Below are 26,457 nucleotides of genomic sequence, written 5' to 3'. Positions count from 1 at the left end.
AATGACCATTTGAATGCCCTTAGTGTTGGCGAGTCCACTACTGTTACAGGCAGATCATTCCATGCCCTTACTACTCTCTGAGTAAAGAACCTACCTCCGACATCTGTCTTATATCTATCTCCCCTCAATTTAAAGCTATGTCCCCTCATCCTAGACATCACCATCCGAGGAAAAAGGCTCTCACTGTCCACCCTATCCAATCCTCTGATCATCTTGTATGCCTCAATTAAGTCACCTCTTAACCTTCTCCCTAACGAAAACCGCCTCAAGTCCCTCAGCCTTTCCTCGTAAGATCTTCCCTCCATACCAGGCAACATTCTGGTAAATCTCCTCTGCACCCTTTCCAATGCTTCCACATCCTTCCTATAATGCGGCGACCAGAATTGCACGCAATACTCCAAATGCGGCCGCACCAGAGTTTTGTACAGCTGCAACATGACCTCATGGCTCCGAAACTCAATCCCTCTACCAATAAAAGTTAACACACCGTACGCCTTCTTAACAACCCTCTCAACCTGGGTGGCAACTTTCAGGGATCTGTGTACATAGACACCGAGATCTCGCTGCTCATCCACACTGCCAAGAATCTTGGCAGCACTCTGTCTTCCTGTTATTCCTCTCAAAATGAATCATCTCACACTTTTCTGCATTAAACTCCATTTGCCACCTCTCAGCCCAGCGCTGCAGCTTATCTATGTCCCTCTGTAACTTTTAACATCCTTCCGCACTGTCCATAACTCCACCGACTTTAGTGTCATCTGCAAATTTACTCATCCATCCTTCTACATCCTCCTTCAGGTCATTTATAAAAATGACAAACAGCAGTGGCCCCAAGACAGATCCTTGTGGTACACCACTAGTAACTGGACTCCAGTCTGAACATTTCCCATCAACCACCACCCTTTGTCTTCTTCCAGCTAGACGATTTCTGATCCAAACTGCTAAATCACCCTGAATCCCATGCCTCCGTATTTTCTGCAGTAGCCTACCGTGGGGAACCTTATCAAAAGCTTTACTGAAATCCATATACACCACATCAACTGCTTTACCCTCATCCACCTGTTTGGTCACCTTCTCAAAGAACTCAATAAGGTTTGTGAGGCACGACCTACCCTTCACAAAACCGTGTTGACTATCTCTAATCAAATTATTCCTTTCCAGATGATTATACATCCTATCTCTTATAAACCTTTCCAAGATTTTGCCCAGAACAGAAGTAAGGCTCACTGGTCTATAGTTACCGGGGTTGTCTCTACTCCCCTTCTTGAACAAGGGGACAACATTTGCTATCCTCCAGTCTTCTGGCACTATTCCTGTAGACAAGGATGACTTAAAGATCAAAGCCAAAGGCTCAGCAATCTCCTCCCTAGCTTCCCAGAGAATCCTAGGATAAATTCCATCCGGCCCAGGGGACTTAGCTATTTTCACACTTTCCAGAAATGTTAACACCTCCTCCTTATGAACCTCAAGCCCTTCTAGTCTAGTAGCCTGAATCTCCATATTCTCCTCGACAACACTATCTTTTTCCTGTGTGAATACTGACGAAAAATATTCATTTAGCACGTCTTCTATCTCCTCGGACTCCACTCTACTTTTTAGCTGCTGTATTAAGTTGGTGTTGAGGCAGGACATCAAACAAACTGGCAGTCATTTTCAAGAGATATGTAAAAGTAGAAAGAAGAGGCCCAGCTCTAGGTCGCAAGCTAATTGCATCATACGATCATTTGCTCCCTAAGCTGTAATATAAAGGACAAACAAGGCAGAAAATGTGAGTGTAGATGTAAAAGGAATGAAGCACAAATTTTAAATTTATTTTGTGCTCTCTGGGCCCTGGGCCTTTGTCATACAATATACTGTTTGGCATTGTTTCAGGCAATACATTACACGCATCAAAAACAAACCTAGCACTTCCCTGACTGTATTTAAAGCATTTAAATACAGTGGAAAAATTCAACACTCGTTGCAGATGATCATCATATAAAAAAGTGTTACACCACATTTCCTGCAATGTTCAGAACAAAATAGATGAACTTAGAAAGCTGAAGAATCCAACAACACCCAGTCTGTTGGGCGTGCATGCGCTGTGTTGATTATTGTCCATTGGTACAACTTCTGCGTTAGGGAGTTGGGTATTTCATGGATTCATGGAAACATTTTGTTTTTGAACAGTGACAATTGAAGTAGTCGATAATAAAAAGTAATGCTTTTGTTCAGCAGCTAAAAAAGTCCAAAGAAAACTATCTGCTTGTTACTTTATAGCTTAAATACTATAGCTTAAATGAAGCTGAGAACAAAGTGAAAAAGTGTTGCAGAGTGGCACTATATCAAGTTGATTTCTCATCTTCCTGCATATTCTGGGGCATTCAGCATGCCATCTGTTAATTAGACTCCAGTTCTTAACAGCATTATGCTGTGTTTGCTCGTACTTTATGGACCATTAGAGTTTGAATTGTTTAGGGATTATCAGTTCTTTTTAACGCCATGTGTTTGGAAGTTGCATTGTCAGTCCTTTATGGGTTCCTCATTGGGAACATTTTAGATTTTTCTCAAGTTTATGCTGCAGACAAATGTAAAATATGTACCGAGGAAGAACAAGGCAAGCAACACAGACTCCCTGAGTGGCGTTGAAGTAGTTTGGGATGAAGCTGAGACAGATGTCGGAGTCTTGGTGGGCTTGACACTCTCCATGTGCAACCCACGACTATCTTCTCTGGCAACTGGAGATGGGCGATAACCTGGCAACAAGATTTACACAAGGAGTGGGATAAAATCTTTTGATTTCTTTTGGCTTCCGTGATGGCATTGCCGATAAATCATCTGCCTTAGTTGATATTCCACTGTACCAGCCAGGAAGGTCTCTGCTGAGTTAAATGACCTCATTTGGGGTGACGTGGATCCCCACAATGTGTACAGGCTATGTCAGGTTTCTTCACTGACTCCTGCTAGAATGTATATTGGCATGTAAAAGAGGACAGTGGGCAAGGCACCGACCTTGCTGAGGTGTGTGTATTTGCATGAAGAGTGACTGATGCCAGAACATGTAAAACAGTATGGTAGTGTGAACTGGCTTCTTCGAGAGAAGACAGGCAGGTAGTGGGAAAAGAAGTTTTGCTTCTTTTGTTTTGTAATTCCAAGTTTTCCTTTAACAGTTTTCCTACAGTCTCCATGTTTTGGGCATCTTGTATTGATTCCCAGAAAATCTGGTTGCTTTTGAGTTTGTGATCCTTTCCCTTGAAATGATTAACTCCAACAATTTGTGATTTAGCATTCGTTACAATCCCCATAGTGCTGTTTTAGAGTAGAGCATGTAATCATTAATTTGTGAGCAAGGCTGCTCCTGCCAATAAATAAAAATAAATAAATAAATTTGGACATGGGTGTTTTTATTCCAATTGTGCAGTGTAAAAAAGACCCAAGTCCAAATTGGGAAGTCTTATCATAATCAACACAATAGGTCAACAATAATGCTCCAGTCATTAACTGGAATATTTTAGTGAACAAGTCTTACAAATATTGTCATTTTTTTCTATTAAGAAAAATGATATTTTCCAGTAGTTCAAATTCAGCAAATAAATAACACAGGAAAATGGAAGTTTTGACTGTGATTGAATTCAGAGTACCATTATATTACTTCATTGAACTTCCAAGTTTTCTTCAAGGTAGAATATCAGTATCTCAAACTAAATGAATTTGTCAGATCATTTCCTCCACTTCTCACTGAGCCGGTGGGTGATTTGCTTATGGTAATGATTAACTTGTGAAAGCTGACCTTTTTTTTTTAAAGCTTGAAGATACCTAAAGTGAATCCCTGTGACTCTTCTCTTGTGCCTTTGGCAAAGCACTTGGCCTGCAGTTGGCACTCCCTCACAACAGAATGAATTGCCTTCAGGATTCTGATTTGGGTTGCGTACCTGCACGTTTACGACCTTGATGGGAGACTTTAATGAAAAGAGCTATTTTATGCTGCAGTGGCTTTTTAAATGCTTTATAAAGCTATAATTTAATTGCAATATTTTTATTAATCGTGATGCACTGTTTTTATTTTTAGACCATGAGTCGGTTCAGTGGTGCTATGACAACTTTATTAACTACAGATCCTTGATGTCTGCTGACAATGTACGTCAACAGCTGTCACGAATCATGGACCGATTCAACTTGCCCCGGAGAAGTACAGAATTCACAAGTCGAGACTATTACATAAACATTAGAAAGGCGCTGGTCTCTGGCTACTTTATGCAGGTATAGTAAAAGCCGTTGTTAACTCATGTTCATGAAATGTTCAATAATTTAACATTTGGAGAGTCTTTCATTCATTTGTAGCTTTAAATCTCTGCTGGTTGAAACATCAAGCATTGTACTACATGTGCCAATTGTGTGTGTCTGCAGTGTGGTAGAAGCAAGTTGTTAATGGGAACAGACTTTATTGAAGAAAGCACTTCATCAATTTTGAATAAAGAAGAAAAAGGAGGGTGACTGAAAACGCAAGAATGAGAAGTTGGGGTCTTACGGGCTGAAAGTTGAGTGCGACTCTAGGATTAGACAGAAACAAAAGATCATAATGGAATGAAATTTAAAATCAAAGAAAAAATTGTCATAGATGTTGAATGTAAAGAAGAGATCAGAGTGTGGAGTGCTTAAGATTTGCCAAAAAGTCGAACAAGAGAGCACAAAATGCAATGCGACAATTTCAACATCAGCTGTGGTGGGTTGCCTGAGCTCGCTCTACTGGTGGGTGGCTGTTGTCTTTGGAGCATTACGTTAGCAAGAGTTGTTACCTTTGGAAAACGAATAAGCACAAAAACACATGAGCATACAGAAGAGGACTTGATCTTCAATCTGGATATTGGACAATAACAAAATCAGACATAGATCATGCAATCCCTCCAACCTGTTCCGTGTTTCAATTATATGATGACTGATCTGTGCCTCCAACTCTATTAGATGGGGTTATTTATACTTTTACAAATCAAACCGATGTTATGATTTCTGCAACATTCCCTATTGTTTCTAATGGGAAAAGAATTTATTAGTCAATGTTTCTGGCTTGATCATCAATTCCAAATTCATTTAGCAGCTGAATGCTTAAATCGTTAAAATAAATGGAAAATATTAGTGGACTTGTATTTCACAATCAGTAAATGGATTGGGGCTTTTTGGTGATCTGTAAAATTCAAGCTGTTCATGTAGCTGTGAGAATTCATAAGGTTCGTCTGCAGTTTGAAATGTACATCCCAAGTTTTATTCGTGCTGCTTTTCTCCTTTTCCTTTATTTGAAACGTGTTGCCATTTTGGAGTTTTGCTTTCAAACTTCAGATCACTTAATAGAGACGAGATTTCCTAGCAAAACATCATGGATTTGTGGATTGATTTTTTAAAAAACTCACCATTTTCTACTCCGGTATCTTATTACTGTACAATGGTAATCTTAAATATGCTGATTAGTGCATAAAGCGTTGTGGCTAGTTTTCTACTCAAATCTGTGTCAAATCTTCACAAAGCCACAGGTTACTTAACGTTTAAATTTAAAAATTATGATTTTACTTATTGTTGCTTTGGATGTTTTAGTCAGATTAAAGGCTGGCCGGTCCTTTTAGCATCGGTGATATTTTAACATCCAAAGAAATTAAGAGAGCCACTGATAAAAATTATGCAGTGCATTCACAAGGACTTGAGGCAAGGTAGCTGTGTATTTTTCAAATTGCATTGTGAAAATAGTTCTGTTGTCTCTTGTGTGTCATTGCATGTCCCTCCCCCTGCAAACTTACAAACTCACTGTTTGTGTGTGTTGAGGAATAAATTCTCTGGTGTTTGCAATCCTGTAACAGTGTCATCTAGCGGGGTAATGGGCATTATAGGTAGAAGAGATAATGGCATTTGTGTCCCATAAACCAAATTTAATATACTGTATTTGGATAGAATGAGTTGAAGTACCTGGGGAATGTTTTGAGGTATATGTTGCACATTGTGTAGATTTGTTGGTGATGACAGAATATTTTTGGAAATGAAGGGTTTTGTCCAATGTCAGCGTCCAGTTGGCGAAAGTGTGATCCTTCCCATTGAATATTGTTATGAGCATATTGCAAGAAACCGCATTGGAGTTTGTCTCATTCTTGGTTTTTAGGTTTTGAAGAATTGCTTTTCACAAACGGCTGTAGTTTTTGTCTTCCTCACGGGGTTGTTAATTCTGATTTGAAAATTCAAAAAAGAAACTTGCCCTTGGCACTAACAAGAATAGATTTTGAGTAGCTGTCAATGGTAGTAGTCTTGCTGGTCAACATCATAACCACAGCACGTATCATAGCTTTTGTATTCTCCAGGTTTGAATCGATTACTTTTAATGCCATTCTGAAAAGCAACCAGCAGTGGGGGAGGGAGGGAGTTGGGGTTGGTGGTGAAAGGGTTATCAATTAACTGATCATAAATTTGGATAACAGTACAGTAGCCTTCTGTATTGTATCTAAGGACTTGTTGAGTGAGCCTGCAGATTGTAACAGGACTGATGTAATCAAACAGGTTGTTACTGTCTGAAGATTTTTAAAAATTGTTTTACCTCCAACATAATTTAAAAAAAAGACAGGCTATTTGACCTTCAACAAAAATGGAAGCTGTCAAGTTTTCACAGGACAATTGTATTGTTAAACGGGCCGTTTATTTATCAGTCATTTTAAGCGCAAATCTCAGTGGTGTGTGTGTGCTGAAATAAAATTAAAGACATATGATAGGATGATGGAAGCAAATTGAGGAGTGGATGGCATCAAGTTTAAAAACCTACCATCAGAATCGAAAAGCCTGGAAATAGATGTGGGTTATTATATACGGTGTGACTCATGCTCTTCAGAGGGATGGGAGATATTGATAATTTAATGGGACGCTGGGGCTTGACAGTGAAATAATAAGTTCATTGCAGTGCCAGAAATGCAATGCGGTGTATATGGAACTCTTGGCAGAGAAGTGTTGTTTTTCTGATGCTTTGAATTGCAGCCAACTTGAAGTTTTTTGTCAAGCTATTTAAATATTTGTGACAGCTGCATACTTCAGTAAATTATAATATATTTCTAGTATTATAAAATTTTCTAAGAGACCTACAGTTACTTATATGATGGAGTGAGATTTCTGGGCAGCACGGTGGCGCAGTGGGTTAGCCCTGCACCCTCACGGCACCGAGGTCCCAGGTTCGATCCCGGCTCTGGGTCACTGTCCGTGTGGAGTTTGCATATTCTCCCCGTGCTTGCGTGGGTTTCACCCCCAGAACCCAGAGATGTGCAGGTGGATTGGCCATGCTAAATTGCCCCTTAATTGGAAAAAATGAATTGGGTACTCTAAATTTAAAAAAAAAAAATGATGGAGTGAGATTTAAACTTCATAAAAGTTCAGCATGACCAGGTTAAGGCAACAGTAAAGATATCTACTATATAGTAAACATACATAGAAGCATAAAAAATAGAAGCAGGAGCCAATATTCCTTGATTCCTTTAGCCTCAAGAACTATATCTAATTCCATTTTGAAATCATACAAGGTTTTGGGCATCAACTACTTTTTGTGGTAGTGAAAATTCTCCTCGCCTTAGCCCTAAAAGGTTTACCCCTTATCCTCAAACTATTGCTCCTAGTTCTGGACTCCTCCACCATCGGGAACATTCTTCCTGAATCTACCTTGTCTAATCCTGTTAGAATTTTAGACGTTTCTATGAGATCCCTCTCACTCTTCTAAACTACAATAAATATAATACTAACCAACTAGTGTCTCCTCATATGACAGTTCCGCCATCCCAGGAATCAGCCTGGTAAACCTTCGCTGCACTCCCTCCATAGCAAGAACATCCTTCCTCAGACAAGGACACCAAAACTGCCCACAATACTCCAGTTGTGGCCTCAACAACGCCCTATACAATTGCAGTAAAACATCCCTATTCCTATACTGAAATCCTCTCGCTGTGAAGGCCAACATACCATTTTCCGCCTTTACTGCCTGCTGTACCTGTTGTTGGACGATCCTCACACTGGAAACTTCAATGCTGCAACAAAAAAATACCAAATAAAAAGCATGGCTTACTGGTATTTATTTATGTTATTGATTTTTTTTTTTTCTTAATATGTCTTAAGGTATTTCCTTTATTAGAAGTGCATGATGACACATACACTGCAACAAATTTGGTGACAAATCCTCATTTAAGTTGCTTTCATTTCAAGCACTAAACACATTTATTATCTGGTCATAGACATTTTCAGCATGGAAACAGGCCCTTCGGCCCAACTTGTCTGCCGCCCAGTTTTTACCACACAGCTAGTCCCAATTGCCTGCCCATATCCCTCTATACCCATCTTGCCCATATAACTGGCTAAATGCTTTTTAAAAGACAAAATTGTACCCACCTCTACTTCTCCCTCTGGCAGTTCGTTCCAGGCACTCACCACCTTTTGTGTGAAAAGATTGCACCTCTGGACTCTATATTGTATCTCCCCTCTCACCTTAAACCTATTCCCTCTAGTTTTAAACTCTTTACCTTTGGGGAAAAGATGTTGACTACCTTATAGCTAACTACTTTATGCCCCTCATTATTTTTTAGAGCTCTATAAAATCACCCCGAAGCCTCCTACTCTCCAGAGAAAAAAGTCCCAGTCTATCCAGTCTCTCCTTATAACTCAAACATCAAGTTCCGGTTGCATCCTAGTAAATCTTTTCTGCACTCTTTCGAGTTTAATAATATCCTTTCTATAATAGGGTGACCAGAACTATACACAGTATTCCAAGTGTGGCCTTACTAATGTCTTGTACAACTTCAACAAGACGTCCCAACTCCTGTATTGAATGTTCTGACCAATGAAACTAAGCATGCCAAATGCCTTCTTCACCACCCTGTCCACCAGTGACTCCACTTCCAAGGAGCTATGAACCTGTACTCCTAGATCTCTTTGTTCTATAACTCTCCCCGACTCCCTACCATTAACTGAGTAGGTCCTGCCCCGAGTCGATCTACCAAAATGCAACACCTCATATTTATCTAAATTAAACTCGATCTGCCACTCGTCGTCCCACTGGCTCAATTGATCAAGATCCCGTTGCAATCATAGATAGCCTTCTTCACTGTCCACTATGCCACCAATCTTGGTGTCACCTGCAAACTTACTAACCATGTCTTCTAAATTCTCATCCAATCCATTAATATCAATGACAGATAACGACCCACCACTGATCCCTGAGGCATACTGTTGGTCACAGGCCTCCAGTTTGGAAAACAACCCTCTACAACCACATCAAACCAATTTTGGTGTTTTAGTTACCGTTATATTCATTCTCTACTTCGGAAGGAATATTACTTCTCCCAGGGGACACTCCCAAGGTATTTTATTCTCCCTATACTTTTAAAAGGATGTTGGTACGTAATTAAATTATAACTATTCTGAAGGAGGTGTACTCTTCTTCGTAAACCTGGTGAAACTTAGATACATCTATATGACTGGAAAACAGGAAAATATCATGGATACTAGACTTTTCCTTTTGACTGAAGGTTTAATTGGCATTTCGATTTATGATGAGGCTCGTAATAATAAGAATGTTCGAAAGAAGAGTAATTTTTTCCTTTGCTTTCCACCCCTACCTGCCCTCGCCAAAAGTATGCCCGAATGCTTTGTGTGATGACTAATGGCTATTTTCTGTCAATATTTTTGTTTCAGGTGGCTCACTTGGAACGCACGGGCCACTATTTGACGGTGAAAGATAACCAGGTTGTGCAGCTTCATCCTTCGACTGTCCTGGACCACAAACCCGAATGGGTGCTCTACAATGAATTTGTACTTACCACTAAAAATTACATCCGCACCTGTACAGACATCAAACCGGAATGGTAATGTTCTGCGACACAGATTTATTAGTATTGTGTATTTACTGCAATCTGCCTATAGCCCCATCCGCTAAGTGTTTAATTTTGATCAACCAGTCTTGAATCGTGAAACCGAGATTTCCAACATCATTTAAAATAATTCGAACAAGGCTCAAAGATAGATACTTCGTATAATTAAATAATAATTCCTGACCTCGACCTTTAATTCTGGAGTTTTATCTAAACAGAGAAAAACACCAATAGCAGAATTTTAATATGGCAAAAAAAGAAGGGGTTAGAAAGACTCTGACTTGGTCGTGTCGATGCTTGTTTCCTTCAAAATTTTTGAACTTGTCATTTCACTAATGGAAAAGTTAAATATCTGTTTTGGGTAAAACTGTACAGCTGAAGCGTCGCTCATGTGTTATATATATTGCTCAGAGAAGCATTGATTGCCATTCCTGGAGCATTCTTGTAATGGTCATTAAAACTATCCACTTGTGATACTTAGTCACTACCAAATATCTATAATCAGGCTGCAGACACTTTGATCAATCACATTTTAGACTGTGTAATTTAATAGTATTTTTATGTTCAATTTATGCGGAGCTATAGTGGTGGCTGACTATTGCCTTTCATTTTCTGGCTTAACTCAAATGAGATTGCAGGGATCAGGAAATGTAAATTGTATATGGTGATCTAGTTTGTTCTGCATGCATGGACTGTTCTACAGCTTTGCTTGGACGAGAAAACCATGCATTTATAAATAAAATCTATATCATCATGCTGTTTGAAAATGCAATGGAAAAAGCGTGACTTTGGAATGTTTTATGAATGCTTTGCGATATGAACCTAATAATTTTCCGACACACAGTTTTTATTATGTTGAGGATGGTGTTCAGTCAGCAGTAATATTCAGACTTCAGTTTCATAAGCGCAGAATGTTAATTATCGCAGTCTTGTACTTCAGGCAGAGACCGTTTTAGTGGAAAGCTGAAGATAAGAAACAAAGGGATGAGAGTATTTTAAAAAGTGATAGCATACTGCCATGTGAGAGTACCTTTAAAAAATGTGTGTTTAAGAAATGCACCTTTAAGAAATGGGTGTTTATCGGTGATGTCAGAGTGTGGGTGGAGCTGGGCTGTCTGTCAGCTTTTTACTTTCATTTTAGGCTGTTTGCTGCAGGGTATGTTTTAGTTTTGTTTTCAGAGCTGGATAGCTGCAGTCACAGCCAGAAGGTGTATTAGAGTTCTCTCTGTAATCTAAAGACTGTAAATCGATCCTGGTGATTTTTTTAAAAAAAATTTAGTGTACCCAATTCATTTTTTCCAATTAAGGGGCAATTTAGCATGTTCAATCCACCTACTTTGCACATCTTTGTGTTGTGGGGGTGAAACCCACGCAAACACGGGGAGAATGTGCAAACTCCACATGGACAGTGACCCAGAGCCGGGGTCGAACCTGGGACCTCGGCACCGTGAGACTGCAGTGCTACCACTGCGCCACCGGGCTGCCTATCCTGGTGATTTAAAACTAATAACTGCTCTCAGTAGTGACTTTAACCTGATGTGCTTCTGGCAAAAGGTGTTTTAAGTCTTATGGATGTTAAAAGGAAAGCTTAAAGGATTACTTAGTGTTGTACTCTTTGGGGGTTGTATTGAATTAATGGTTGCTAAGATGTTCACTGTTTTAAAAAGGTTAACTTGAGTTCATAGAATAAACATTATTTTGCTTTAAAAAAAATACTTTTCCATTTCTGCTGTACCACACCTGTAGAGTAGGCCGTGTGCTCCCCATACCACAATCTATTAAAAGGTGTAGGTTAGGTGAACTCCATGATACACTTTGGGCGTTCTCTAAACCCTGGCCCATAACAAATTGGGGGCTCGTCTGGGATAAAAGTCTATCTATTGGATTGTCTTAGTGAACTTAAAGTTAGCGAGCGGTGAGCATATTGTGGCTTAGTGAACTTAAAGTGAGTGAGGGGTATGCATATTGTGGTTGATTTTCAGGTGTGGTATTTTAGTTTAAGTAGGGAGTGTGTTGTGGACAATGGCTCTTTCAGAGGCTCTGAAGTTTTTTGGGGTGTGGACGGTCACAAGCAGTACCTTACAGACAGAGACTAAAAGCAGACTGTTAGATTTGGCAAAAACATTGCAGTTAACATTACCTGACAAAATACGAAAAAATTAGGTAATTATGGCGGTGGCTAAGCATTTAAAGTTGCCTGAGATACAGTTTGACTCATTGGAAATATCAAAACTTCAGTTGCAAATTAAACAAATGGAACAGGAGAAAGCATTAAAGCAGCTTGAATACGAAAGAGAGAGAGAGGGAAAAGAAAGAGAAAGAGAGCGAGAGGAAATAGAGAGAGAAGAAAGGAAAACAGAAAGAATAGCCCTAGCAGAACAAAAAGAAAGAGAAAGGGTGATACAGATCAGGGAAAAAGATAAAGAGAGAGAGTATGAACTTCAGAAAATGGCCATGAAACATGACAGTCAGTTAAAATTGGCAGACGTAAAGGGAAACGTACAGTTGGTTGATAGTGATGAGGATAGTGAGAAAGAGCGTCAAGTCGAAGGCTTGGTGGGAATCTATTTGGATATGTCCAAGCATTGCCAAGGTTTGACGAGAAGGAGGTGGAAGCCTTTTTCATTTCATTTGAGAAGGTGGCTAAACAAATGAAATGGCCACAGGACATGTGGGTATTACTGATTCAAACAAAGCTGGTAAGTAGGGCGAGTGAAGTGTTTGCATCACTAACCTGACTTTAACCTGGTGTTTTAAGTCTTATGGATGGTAAAAGGAAAGCTTAAAGGATTACTTAATGTTGTATTCTTTGGGGGATGTATTTGAATTAATGGTTGCCAAGATGTTCACTATGTTTTAAAAAGGTTAACGTGAGTTCATAGAATAATCATTGTTTTGCTTTAAAAAAATACTTTTCCATTTCAGCTGTACCACACCTGTAGAGTGGGCAGTGTGCTCCCCGTACCACAATCTATTAAAAGTTGTGGGTTAGGTGAACTCCATGATACATTTTGGGGTTCTCTAAACCCTGGCCCATAACAATACACTGATCTGAAAAGGTTATAGGAAGTTATAAGAAAATACCCATTAAAATAAAGGGGGAGTGATAAATAAAAACATGTAAATGACCTGAATGGCAATTTATACAGTGCCAACAACTGAAAATGTGAGGAGAAACGATGATGCAGGCATCGATAGAGTGAGGACAAGAACTAAGGAGCAGGAATTTTCCATATAACCCCTCAAGCCTGTTCTGCTGTTTGGTGAAATAGAGTGTGATTCAGCAGACTTGAAACAAAGTCCGCTTTTGGGCGTGTTTGGCGGGGTGTTACTCGACAGCTGCAGCGCCGAGATTAATGCCGCCATTCACTGGCACTTTGAAGCATTTTTGGGCCTCGGCGTTTCTCCCGTCGAGACCACACTATGCGCTGCCGAGCTGAGCTCACCAGCAGGACTGGTTCCTCGGAGATTGGGGCACCATTTTTACTGGCTGCCCTGACCTCTTTCCTCCCCCCCCCCCCCCCCCCCCCCCCCATGCAAATGGGCAAGGCACCCACCTGGGCCAAACCTTTGGCAATGCCTGAGTGCCAGGGTACTACCCTTCCCTGTCCCAGACCACCCAGGGCTCTTTAATGGCCTGCGAGGACCCACCACTCCTGTACTTGTTAATCTGCATAGGTCCAAGCAACATCTTGGTATTAAAATTCTCATCACCTTCATGGCATCATCGCTTCCTACCTTTATATTCTCCTCCAGGTGCACAACTCTTCAATATTTGTGCTCTAATCTGGCCTCTTGAGCATTCCAGATGTTAATAATTTCTCCATTGGTACCTGTGATTTCAGCTGCCTTGGTCCTAATTTTCCTCCCAAAACTGCTTTGCCTCTATCTCACTTTTCCTTAAAACCCACCTCTTTGACACTAAGCTTATCTGCGTTACAGGAATATTATGAACAGAGTGACCAAGTTACTGGCTTCCACTTACTATTTTACCGTTCACCATTATACGTCAATGACTTGGCTGAAGGAATAGAAAGTAGTATAACTAAGACACACTGACTTGCGTAGAAGGAGCAGGAAAATAGAAAGCGACATAGTCAGTCTAAACTGCCAGATGGCGTTCAATGCAGGGAAGTGGGGTTATCCACTTTGAATTCAAGAAAGGCAGATGAGAATATTTTCTTAATGATGAGAAACATGAATTGGAGTAGGAAAGAGGTTGAACTGTCCATGTCCACAAATCTCTAAATATGGTAAACCGATACAAAAAAATAATCAAAAAGGCTGGTGGAATGTTGGTCTTTATTTCAAGGAAGTTTGAAATGAGGGGTGGGGAGGGAAAATATTTTTCAGTTGTCAGACCTCTTCTGAAGTACTGCATTCAGTTCTGGGTACCACATCTCAAAGAAGATACATTGGCAATGGAAGAGATGCAGTGCAGATTGACCAGAATGATACTGGGGCTTAATGGGCAGGTTACTTTAACTTGGTTTGTATTCCCTTCAGGCTAGTGTTTAGGAGCGAATTAATGAAGGTGCTTAAAATAATAGTTATTGGATAGAGTAGAAATAGAAACTATTTCCTCTGGTGGATAAAGAAAAAAGACTTGCATTTATAAAATGCCTTTCACACCATCAGATATCTCAGCAAGCCAAGCACTTTGAAGTCCCAGGCAATTCCTAAATGAAACGGGGAAACATTTATGATTTGTAACTACAGTTTTACAGATAATAGATTTGGTACATTGATGTGTTGGGGATTTCAGAAGCTACTAACTTCTCCAAAAACGAAATGCGAAACGTTGATTAATATTCTTCGGGGATTTCAGCTACTCCCCGTCATAAATAAACTGGAAGTAAGAGGTAGGGAAAGGAGAAGTGTGTTTTTTGTTTTCAGGGCCACTTTCCTGCTCTGTACATATGAAGCCCAATAAAAGAGGAATCCCTTCTGGATCTGGTAATGGAAAATACAGCACAGTGATAGCACTGTTGCTTCACAGTGCCAGGGATCCGGGTTTGATTCCCGGCTTCAGTCACTGTCTGTGCGGAGTCTGCATCTTCTCCCCGTGTCTGCGTCCGTTTCCTCCGGGTGCTCCGGTTTCCTCCCACAAGTCCCCAAAGACGTGCTTGCTAGGTGAATAGGACATTCTGAATTTTCCCTCAAGTGTACCCAAACAGGCACTTGAGTGTGGCGACTAGGGGATTTGTACAGTAACTTTGTTGCAGTGTTAATATAAGCCTACTTGTAACACTAATAAAGAATAATATTATTAAAATCAGAGTTTATTGGGGAATGTAGAGTAGGGGAACAATTGAGGGATAAGTATTGGCCAGGATACTGGGGCTAACTTCCCTGTTTCCCTGTTCTTTGAAATAGTGCCATGGGTCTTTTGTGTCCATCCAACCAAGCAGATAGGACCTTGGTTTGACATCTCATGGAAAATGAGTAATGGGAATATGGCACATGCTACCACATGGAGCAGTTCAGCTGAATAGAAGAAATGAATTTGAGGGGAAGGTCGCTAAGCACATGAGGAGGATTGGAAAGGAATAAGTGATATGCTGTGATAGGCTTAGAGGAAGCTCATGTAAGGTATAAACATCCACATAGACCAGTTGTGTTGAATGGCCTGTTTCTGTGCTTGTAGACTCAATGGAAGAACTTTGGACAAAAAACTACACCATCACCATTTCGACTTCTTGATTTGAGCTACAGCTTCCAGAAACTATTGCATGCACAGCATTTCATGCTGAAAGCTCTCGAGGCAAAATACACCTCTTTTGATAATCAAATTTTAAAAATTAATGTGCTTCTTGCATCAGATAATGTTCTCCAGAATTATTGTAGCATTGGATTTCTTTGTTGGGAGGCGTAAAGAGGGAACAGAAGATTTATTAACCAAGATGCTCGGGACTTCAGTTTTATTTGCCTGTGTGCTCCAGTGGATAAAGGCAGAGTCACTGGTTACAATAATCGAGTATGCCAGTCTAGTGGGTTTTGGGGATTTTTAAACTGTACTTTAGGAATTGTCTTTTGTCGTTCAGGACATTTTCTTGCAGGAAAATGCAACGCCAGGCTCTTTGAAATGAGCAATGTTTCAGTGGATATTTACTCTTTGCCCTGCTGAATCCAGCTACCCAAGTTTCCCAACAACTCCCACCCTCCCTTCCCAAAATCTGGGGACTGTAATGATGAACCATTGAGGTATATTAAACAGCGTGAAGTAGGGGCTATTAAAAGACATATATACTTTGTCATGTACATTAGTCATTTTAAAACCCAGGGTAGCGACCTGCGGGAGGGTTGCAGTCGGGTACATCGTGGGGCCATGAGTTGTGGTGTTCCTGATCGCAGGAAGTAGTGCCCAGCTGACCAGACCGGCTTTCAGAATGCCGGCCATCACACGCATGTGTGCCCCCTCAACTACGCAGGCCCGAAGCCGAGAGGGGCAGACCGCCGCTTCCTGACTTCAGCGCGCTGACCCAGGAGCAGTCTTTTTTTTATATCGATGGAGTCTTCCTGCCTCGAGCAGAGGCAGAGAGCAGGTCAAGTGCCCTGTACACTGATGTCATGTGCGCTGGACTGAAGAGAGATTCCTCCATTTCGTTAGCAGCAAGCAAGCAACAGGACTTGAAGAACTTTAAACGGATTGTTTTGTAATAAGGAAGAGAGGGCCAGAGACACAGGCCAGGATCTCACAACTAAATCTGATGGAGGGAGTTTCTCAGGAGAATGCACAGCAGGACAAAGCAGTGATGGTGTGAACTGTTCAGGAGAGTCCACAGCAGGACAAAGCAGTGCTGGTGTGAGTTCCAGAGAATCTGGTGAACAGCCCATGAAAAAGAAGCTGAAATCTGGAACAAATCGGTATAAAGATTTTTTTTTAAGGTATGGCTTTATTAATTGTGCCAGTGCAAATCAGGATGCAAAGCCCATGTGTGTTATATACAAGGAAGTACTGCCAAATGGAAGTTTTAAACCCTCAAAACTTCAAAGGCATTTGAAGACTAAGCATGGCGAGTTCGAGGACAAACCTCTTGATTTTTTTCAACGGATGTCAGTTGAAACCTTTAGCAGAAATGTAATGTTGAATGACAAAGCAAGTGAGATCGTGATGGCCAAATAGGCTCACCTGTCACATTCCAGGTAAGTGAAAATGGTGGGTCGTGAAAGTTGGCCACGTGGGTACTGAAGGATGGCCAGTTGGCAAAAATGGGTCCCTGACCAAAAAGTTTGAAAAACACTGATGCATGTTCTTGGTAGGTGGGGTAGGCTCTTTTTACTTTGTATGACCTGCTAATATTATTTATCATTCTGTACTGCATGGCCACCTACTTCCATTGCCCAATGGGTCCTATTAACAGTTTGTGTGAACAAGTCTCCCACTTCTTTCTTGCTTCCTACACCAATATTTCTATCTGGCAACAGTCAGTTTAAGTAGGCATAAGTTATACATGACTGGGGGACTTTCAGTGGTGGCACGTAGGAGGAAGTCATGCACTAGGTATCTCCCACCAGGGCATTGTTTTTTGGCCCTTAATGCCCAGTTCCCAGAGCTCTTTGGTGGACAAACCCTTCCTATAAGATAGTAGAGGGGGCCTAATGTGGAACTATGTCAAAAAAGACCACAGCTAAGTCTGTGGGTAGCAGTTCACACCCGGGGCTGCCCCGACCACAGTAGGTATGCTAACTGGGATACTGGCTACTGAGTTTGAAAAGCAGTTTGAAAAGCATTTTTGGAGGCAATGGAGAAGGATATTCAATATTCTCCAAGTGGCTCGAGGAGGCGCTGGGTCCTGTCCACGAAAAGTTGGAGAGGACTCGGAAGCTGTGAAGGAGCATGGAGAGGGGTTGAAGGGGGGTGGAGCAGCTTTGAGGCACAGCGACGAGATCTCCGTGGTGGCAATGAAGAATATGAATCTGCGGGCGAAGGTAGATGACCTGGAGAATCGGTCAAATAGACAAAACCTCAGGGTAGTGAGGTTGTGGAGGGCTCGAATCCAACTGCATACTTTTCGCAGATGGCGTCCCTTCCAGTGTTGGATAGGGCCCATCGAACACTGCAGCAGAAGCCTCGGGGGGGAGGGGGGGGGCGTTGATTCCACTGCTTTCAGGAAAAGGAGCAGGTCCTGAAGTGGGCCAAGGAGAATCATGATCTGAGATGGGAGGAATGCCACGTTAGAAAACACCAGGATGTCCGTGCGGAGCTTGTGAAGAAGCGGATGGCTTTTAAGAAGGCCCAAGCGGCTGGCTTTACATAAGAGTGGAGTGAGGTTTAGAGTGGTGCGCCCCACGCATCTGGTGGATTTGGTTTTGGAGCCGGGCCCTGCTCAGCGCCTACCATGGAGTTTAGATGTAGGGCTATTGGCGGATTTGGGGCCTTGTGGGTGCATGTCCAAAGCATTGGTGAGTATGTAGAATTCAATAGGAATGGTTCTCTCTCTCCTTCCGCTTTTGGAAGCCTTGAAGGCGGTGATTAGAGGAGAGATGACGTCGTGCAACGTGCATATGGAGACACAGGTTGGTGGATGATATCTTTGAGATGGGCCGCAGGTACTTGTGCTACCCTATCTCGGACAGGAAAAGCTGCAGACACAGTTTGATCTGTTATCTATGGGAAAGATGATGGACAGTTGCTGCATTTGAGGGGGGTCTTTTATGAATATGGGGAGAAGACGAGCTATCAGCTGTGGCGACAGGCCACCTTCTGGGAGATTATTCAGGTTAGGAATTCGACTGGTAGTTTGGCTTCTGCCCCAGGTAAAGTTAACGTGGCATTTGAGGCTTTTTACAAGCATCTTGGACGGTCTGAGTCTGGGGGGGATTTGGAGGACTTGTCAATATTTTTAGATAGGTTGGAGTTGCCGGAGGTGGGGGTTGGAAGCCTCGTTAGGCCCTGAGAAGACTTTGACTGGTATTGGGCGAATGCAAACAGGTAAAGCGCATGGGTCTGATGGATTTCCAGTGGAATTCTACAAGACGTTCAAAGATCAGTTGGTTCCGTTGCTGATAAATATATTTTAACGACTCTGTCCCAGGGGTCTCTGCCTGCTACACTCTCGCAGGTCTCCATTTCACTACTGTTGAAAAAGGATAAAGACCTAATTGAGTGTGTGTGTGTCATAACGGCCTATCCCGTTGTTAAATGGCATTACCATCGCTGAATCCCCCACAATCAACATCTTGGGGGTTACCATTGATCAGAAAATGAACTGGACTAGCCATATTAATATCGTGGCTACCAGGGCAGGTCAAAGACTAGGAATCCTCGGCGAATAACTCACCTCCTGACCCCCCCCCCCCCCCCCCCCCCTAAAATCCTGTCCACCATCTACAAGGCACAAGTCTGAACTGTAATGGAATACTCTCCACTTGCTGGATGAGTGCAGCTCTAACAACACTCCAGAAGCTCAACATTATCCAGGACAAAGCAGCCTGCTTGATTGCTCCCCCTTCCACAAACATTCAATTTCTCCAACACCGACGAACAGTGGTAGCCATCTGTACCATCTACAAGATGCACTGCAGTAACTCACCAAGGTTCCTCAGACAAACCTTCCAAACCCACGACCACTACCATCTAGAAGGACAAGAGCAGCAGATACCTGGGAACCCAGCACCTGGAGGTTTTCACCACCCTGACTTGGAAATATATTGCCGTTCATTCACTGTCGCTGGGTCAAAATCCTGGAACTCCCTCCCTAACAGCACAGTGGGTGACCTACTCCTCAAGGACTGCATTGGTACAAGAAGGCAACTCCCCACCACCTTCTGACGGGCAACTAGGGATGGGCCATAAATGCTGGCCTAACCAGTGCCACCCAGATCCCATTTATAAAAAAAAAAAAAGTGGTTGCCACGATTCTGGCTACGGTATTGGCGGTCAAGCTGGAGCCCTGTCTCCCCAAGGTGATTGCGGAGGATCAGACAAACCTTGTCAAGAGCCGACAATTGTCAGCCAATATTCGGAGCATGTTAAATGTGGTTCTCTCCCCGCCCAGAAGCCCGCGCTGGAGGTGATTGTGTCTTATGATGCCGAGAAAGTATACGACAGGGTGGAGTGGAGGTACCTTTTCGAGAGGTTCGGTTTAGAGACAAAATTGATTTCATGGGTACGGTTGTGGTACAGGGCCCCTTGGCCAGTGTTCGTACAAGTACCTTGAGTTCAGGGTATTTTCATTTGAAAAGGGGGACTGGACAGGGGTGTTCGATGTCTCCCCTCTTATTTGCATTAGCGTTTGAGTCTTTAGCCATAACTTTGTGGGTTTAAGGTAAGTAGAAGGGAATAAAGAGGGGAGAGGTGAAGCATAGGGTGTCTCTATACGCTGACGATCTGCTGTTTTATGTTGCAGACCAGGTCCCGACTATGGGTGATATAATGGAGCTATTGCGGAGCTTTGGTTCATTTTCGGGTTACAAGCTGATTCTGAAAAAGTGAATGTTTTCCGGTTAACCTCCCAGGGAGGGGAGCCAAACATGCCTTTTCGCAGCTCTTAAACTCAATCCCCCTGTTAATGAAAGCCAACACACCATACGCCTTCTTAACAATCCTATCAACCTGGGTGGCACCTTTGAGGGATCTATGTACGTGGACCCCAAGATCCCTCTGTTCCTCCACACTTCCAAAAATCTTGCCTTTAACCCTATATTCAGCATTCAAATTCGACCTTCCAAAATGAATCACTTCACATTTATCAAGGTTGAACTCCATCTGCCACTTCTCAGCACAGCTCTGCATCCTGTCAATGTCCTGTTGTAACCTGCAACGACCCTCAACACTATCTACAACTCCACCAACCTTTGTGTCATCGGCAAACTTACTAACCCACCCTTCCACTTCCTCATCCAAGTCATTTATAAAAACCACGAAGAGCAGAGGTCCCAGAACAAATCCTTGCGGGACACCACTGGTCACCGACCTCCAGGCGGAATACTTTCCATCCACTACCACTCGCTGTCTTCTTTCGGCCAGCCAATTCTGTACCCAGACAGCCAAATTGCCCTGTATCCCATGCCCCCTAACTTTCTGAATGAGCCTACCATGGGGAACCTTATCAAATGCCTTACTGAAATCCGTATACACCACTGCCTGACCTTCATCAATGTGTCTCGTCACATCCTCAAAGAATTCAATGAGGCTTGTGAGGCATGACCTGCCCCTCACAAAGCCATGCTGACTATCTTTAATCAAACTATGTTTTTCTAAATAATCATAAATCCTATCTCTCAGAATCCTTTCCAATATTTTGCTCACCACAGACATAAGACTGATGGGTCTGTAATTCCCAGGGATTTCCTGATTGCCTTTCTTGAGTAGGGGAACAACATTCACCTCCCTCCAATCATGCGGTACTACTCCAATGGAGAGTGAGGACGCAAAGATCATCGCCAATGGCGCAGTAATCTCCTCCCTCGCTTCCCGTAGTAACCTTGGGTATATCCCGTCAGGCCCAGAGGACTTATCTATCCTGATGCTTTTCAAAATTTCCAGCACATCCTCCTCCTTAATATCAACCTGTTTGAGTCTATTAACCTGGTTCACACTATTATCATGGGCAACAAGGTCCCTCTCTCTAGTGAATACTGAAGCAAAGTATTCATTTAGAGCCTCCCCCATCTCTTCAGACTCTAGGCACAAGTTCCCTCCACTATCCCTGATTGGCCCTACTCTCAGTCTGATCATCTTATTTCTCACAAGTGTAGAACGCCTTGGGGTTTTCCCTAATCCTTCCTGCCAGGGCTTTTTCATGCCCCCCTTCTAGCTCTCCTCAGTCCATTTTTGAGTTCCTTCCTGGCTACCTTGTTACCCTCCAGAGCCGAGTCAGATCCTTGCTTCCTCAACCTTACGTAAGCTTCCTTCTTCCTCTTGACTAGAAGCTCCACTTCTCTTGTCATCCAAGGCTCCTTCACCTTACCATTCCTTCCTCGTCTCAGTGGGACAAAACTATCCAGCACTCGCAGCAAGTGCTCCTTAAACAATCCCAACATTACTGTTGTGCATTTCCCCAAGAACAATTGTTCCCACTTTATGCTCCTCAGCTCCTGTCTAACAGCAGTATAATTTCCCCTCCCCCAATTAAATACATTCCCATGCTGTGTGTTCCTATCACTCTCCATGACTATGGTAAAGGTCAAGGAGTTGTGGTCACTGTCACCGAAATGCTCTCCCACCGAGACATCTGACACCTGGCCTGGTTCGTTGCCGAGCACCCAGTCCAATATGGCCTCCCCCCTAATCGGCCTATCTACATATTGAGTCAGGAATCCTTCCTGTACACACCTGACAAAATCTGCTCCATCCAAACCATTTGCACTAAGGAGGTTCCAGTCAATATTAGGAAAGTTGAAGTCACCCATTACAACAACTCTGTTACTTCTGCACTTTTTCAAGGCCTGCCGCCCAATCTGTTCCTCTATCTCTCTGTTGTTATTGGGGGGGGGCGGTCTATAGAAAACTCCCAATAAAGTGACTGCTCCTTTCTTGTTTCTGACTTCCACCCATACTGACTCAGTAGACAAACCCTCCTCAACTACCTCCTTTTCTGCAGCTGTGGTGCACTCACAAATTAACAATGCAACTCCCCCTCCTCTTTTCCCTCCCTCCCTATTCTTCTGAAAACATCTAAACCCCGGAACATCTAACAATCATTCCTGGTGTTGTAGGTTGTGTAGGGGGGTCTAGTCTGGGTATGTTGGTGACGACCTCGCCTCCGCTTTCTCCGGCTAGATACTCCTCGAACCCGGTGGTTTTGTGCACAGGATATGGAGACAGTTCAGGCAGCATTTTAAGGTTGGAGCTAGGCCGAGGCTGGCCTCGATCTTTGCCAATCATTTATTTGAGCCATCCAGATTGGATGCCACATTCGGGGTGAGGGAAGGCTGGAGAGATTCGGGGATTTGTTTATAGATGGTCGGTTTGTCAGCTTGGAGGAATTGTTGGCGAAGTTTGAACTGGGGAGAAGAGGGATTATGTTCCGGAATTATGCCTTCCCAACATTTTCCGAGGCAACGGGGACATCTATGTTGGGAAGGATGCTTTCGCTGACGGGGTTGGAAGAGGGTATTTATGAGCAAATTTTGTCTGAGGATTCTGCTTTGGCAGGTGGGGTGAAGGCGAAATGGGAGAGGGTGCTGGGGCCTATAGTGGATAATGAGCAGTGGAGTGAGGCCCTTCGCGGGGTGAATTCCACATCTTCATGTGTGCGACTTGGCCTAGTCCACCTTAAGGGGGTGTACAGGGCCCACCTGACCAAAACTAGAATTGGTGAGTTTTTTTCCCCCGAAGTAGAGGACTGGCGCAAGCAGTGTTCCGGGGGGGGGGGGGGGGGGGTCGGCCAATCATACACACGTTCTGGTTTTGCCCCAAACTGGTAAACTTTTGGGTCTCCTTCAACATGTCGTTGATTCTGAATATTGATCTGAAGCCTTATCCTCTGATGGCCGCTTTTGGGGTGTCTGACTCGCCAGGGCTGCAAATGGAAGTGACGGCAGGTGTCCTTGCCTTCGCCTTGCTGATTGCCAGGAGGTGAGTTCTGCTGGGGTGGTGGCCTTCTCCGCCCAGCGCCTGGTTGCGCGACAATGGAATTCTTGTCCTTGGGGAAAGTCGAAGTACACCGTTAGGGGGTTGGCGGAGGGGTTCTACCGGAGATCGCTTGTTTTTTCAGTTGCCTATCTTGGTGGATGGAGTGGATATGATTGGCTGCTTTTTGTTATGTTGCTTTTGTGCATCATCTGCTTATGATTTTTGTAAAATTTATAGTAAAATGGAAAATCTCTTAAAAGTCTTTTTAAAATATTATACATGACTTAATCTTTAAAAAGAAATATTTCTTAAAGAATTTATACATGAATTATTTCCAATCAGCTCAGTATTTAATAGGAAAATCTCGGCCCCTGCTTCCACATTGAAATGTGATTAGGGATTAAATGCAAATTTCTTGGAAAGCAAGTTTTGCAGTGCAGGAAAATTGTTCTGTTGGGTGTCCTCATAAAACTAGGGGGGCTGACCTAAACCTAAAATTTGAATGGACCCCTAGGCCGGGATCCTCTGAGCCCGCGCTGGGTCGGAGAATCGGGGGGGGGGGGGGGGGGGGGGGGGATGCCGCTCCTACGCTGGGCCGCCGATTCTCCGGAAACTGGAGAATGTGCGCCAATCCCGGTCGGGAGCCTTTGAAAGCGCCACCACCCCCGGGCGATTCTCCGCGCTCGACAGGCCGAGTGGCCTGCCGAGTCCCGCTGGCGTGGTTTACGTGTGGTCCCACCCGGCGGGACCTCCCGTTCTGGCTGTGGGGGCTGTCCTGGTTTGGGGGGGGGATCTGACTCCGGGGCGGGCGTCCACGGTGGCCAGGCCCGTGATCAGGAGCTACCGATCGGCAGGCGCGTTTATTCCGGGGGGGGCCTATGTTCCTCCGCGCCGGGCCACTTTAGGGCTCCGCCATGTTGCACGGGGGCCGGTGCGGAGATGGCCCCATGCACCGGCACGGAGATGGCCGTGGCGCGCACGCATGGACCGTCGCCGGCCGTGTAGGGCTGGCTTTCGGCGCCGGAGCAGCGCACAGCATTCCGGCGCAGTTCTAGCCCCCGAAGAAGAGGAGAATTATTGGGCCTGGAGGCCCATTGACGCCGGCGTCAACACTTGGCCGCGATATCGGTGAATCCCGGCCCTTGTGTGTCTAAAGCGCGTACAGTGGATTTTGGTTGTATTCTGGTTGGTTGTCATTCTTTCCAGGGGCATTAACTGGGATTGATCCATTGAAATGGGGCAACAGTAATAATGTGTGCACATTGAGGGTGATATCAGCTTCTGACTATCATTGGAAGTAGTACATTGGAAGTTTTAATATGGGATGGTGGTGATAAAAGGAGCATGGTCCTGTTTGTTGACAAAGTGTAGCCAGCTGCCAAATCCCTGCTTCAGATTACATGGTGAATTAGTAAACTGGTGAATTGCAGTCTTCCAGGCCTTCCTTGGCTCCAGGGATTTTCTGGGTTGCTTTCCAACCAACCGTTGTTAGCTGATAGTGATGACTTGCTGATTCTTCCTGCCTGTGGGGAAGGATTGAAATCTCAGCCTGCTTTGCTTGCTCGTCTTCCAAACAACTCACTTCAGGCTACTCTTCTCCGATGTGGAAAATTATAACCGAAAACCATTCTGTATTAAATTCTCATCAAAAAACAATATCGCAATAGCTGCACTAACCTTTTTTCTTCCAGTATTTTACAACTGCAGTTGTGTTGCGTTCAACTTCTGACTACCTTTTGATTTCCATAGTTTGTTAATCTGACTATTGTTCAGTTTTCTAATGACTTTTATACTGTAGCTAGATAGTTAAGTGCGCAGGTTGAAAATGCTGTCACGCAGTCCTAAGTAATTCTATCGAGTGATCAGCAGAAACAAAAATGATGTTTGAGTTCTGCCTGAGTTTGTTGATGCTTGGTAAACTTTCTGCTGTGTAAATTTTCAGATATAGTCAAATTTACTTTTTTTTTTTCAATAGGTTAGTGAAGATCGCTCCTCAATACTATGAAATGGGCAACTTTCCCCAGTGCGAGGCCAAAAGACAACTGGAACGCATTATTGGCAAACTTCAGTCCAAGGAATATTCTCAATACTGAAGTAATTCTGAAGTAGGAGGCCAGGCAAATGCAGATTTCATATTGAAGAAGTATGGACTTCAGATTCTGCCCAGTAACAAATTTAATTTGTCTATTAAGGAAAACCTATGGATGTTTTCTCTCAAATGGCTGGACAATTCCTCACTTTATTTTTTAAAAAACCTTGTTTATGACAGGTTGTGTAACACTGTGTTGAGCAACATAGTATGTTGCTGGTGTTATGTGGCTTTTTTTATTGTTATGTTGACTTTTGTCACAAACCCTGTTGGGTTTTATGGGGCTGGGGTGGGCAAAGGTTTGGGAATAATGCTGTAACTGTTAATTTTTAAAGAGTTTCATCATTATTACAATCCTGTCTGAATTTCTTGTAGTGATTCAGAGTTGGCAATTAAAGTATGTATTTCTCAACCACATACTGCATGATCCTGCCCATGTTGACATTCTTACTAGAAAGTTGTAGAGATTCAAAGAACTTGGAAAATTTATATGTAGGCACCTCTGAATTTTCCCAACACCAATTTTTGACTTAAATAAAGGTATAGTGACAAGTTAAGTTTTGTGTATGCAGTGTCTTATTGGGAAGGAAGAGGTAGTTTGAAATAGATTTTCATCATTGATTCTCTACATCCTTCAGGTAAGCCAAGTAACCTTTGGAAGGACCATAGATGACATTTACCCTTAAATGATTTTATTTTTGCACAGTGCATATAGCATCTGTTACAGCACCCTTGTGTGGCCATCTTTCCTTTGGCATCGCGGCCATTTGAACTGTTATCATAAGCGTGGTAGCTTTATTTACGAAGTCAAGTACACCATTTATTTTGTGACCAACTTCACATATGTACTTTACTAACTTTTGCTGAATTTGACTTTTAAAGATCTTTACCTACCACAGGAAGTGCAGCCAGTTGTTAGAGCTGGAGATGTCCTCTTGGCGATGTTATCGTGAAAGTTAGTGCCTCTAGACTCCAATAGAAAAAAGACTTGGATG

General features: G+C 43.0%; 1 protein-coding gene across 2 annotated transcripts in view; it reads left to right on the top strand.

Annotated features, from left to right (window-relative positions):
• The window catches only part of dhx15 (DEAH (Asp-Glu-Ala-His) box helicase 15), a 171,527-nt gene extending 145,508 nt beyond the window's left edge, over positions 1 to 26,019 (top strand). For both annotated transcript variants that reach the window (XM_072496497.1, XM_072496499.1), the window contains exons 12-14: positions 4,049 to 4,239; positions 9,676 to 9,845; positions 25,349 to 26,019. In XM_072496497.1, the coding sequence (XP_072352598.1) occupies positions 4,049 to 4,239; positions 9,676 to 9,845; positions 25,349 to 25,466 (479 nt within the window). In that variant the 3' untranslated portion in view covers positions 25,467 to 26,019. The remainder of the gene's footprint in view (positions 1 to 4,048; positions 4,240 to 9,675; positions 9,846 to 25,348) is intronic.
• The last annotated feature ends 438 nt before the right edge of the window (positions 26,020 to 26,457 follow it).

This window comes from Scyliorhinus torazame, chromosome 3, assembly GCF_047496885.1.
Source record: "Scyliorhinus torazame isolate Kashiwa2021f chromosome 3, sScyTor2.1, whole genome shotgun sequence".
NCBI classification, from domain to species: Eukaryota; Metazoa; Chordata; class Chondrichthyes; order Carcharhiniformes; family Scyliorhinidae; genus Scyliorhinus; species Scyliorhinus torazame.
Note: the sequence above shows the minus strand (reverse complement) of the source record. Positions and strands in the feature narration are given on the sequence as shown.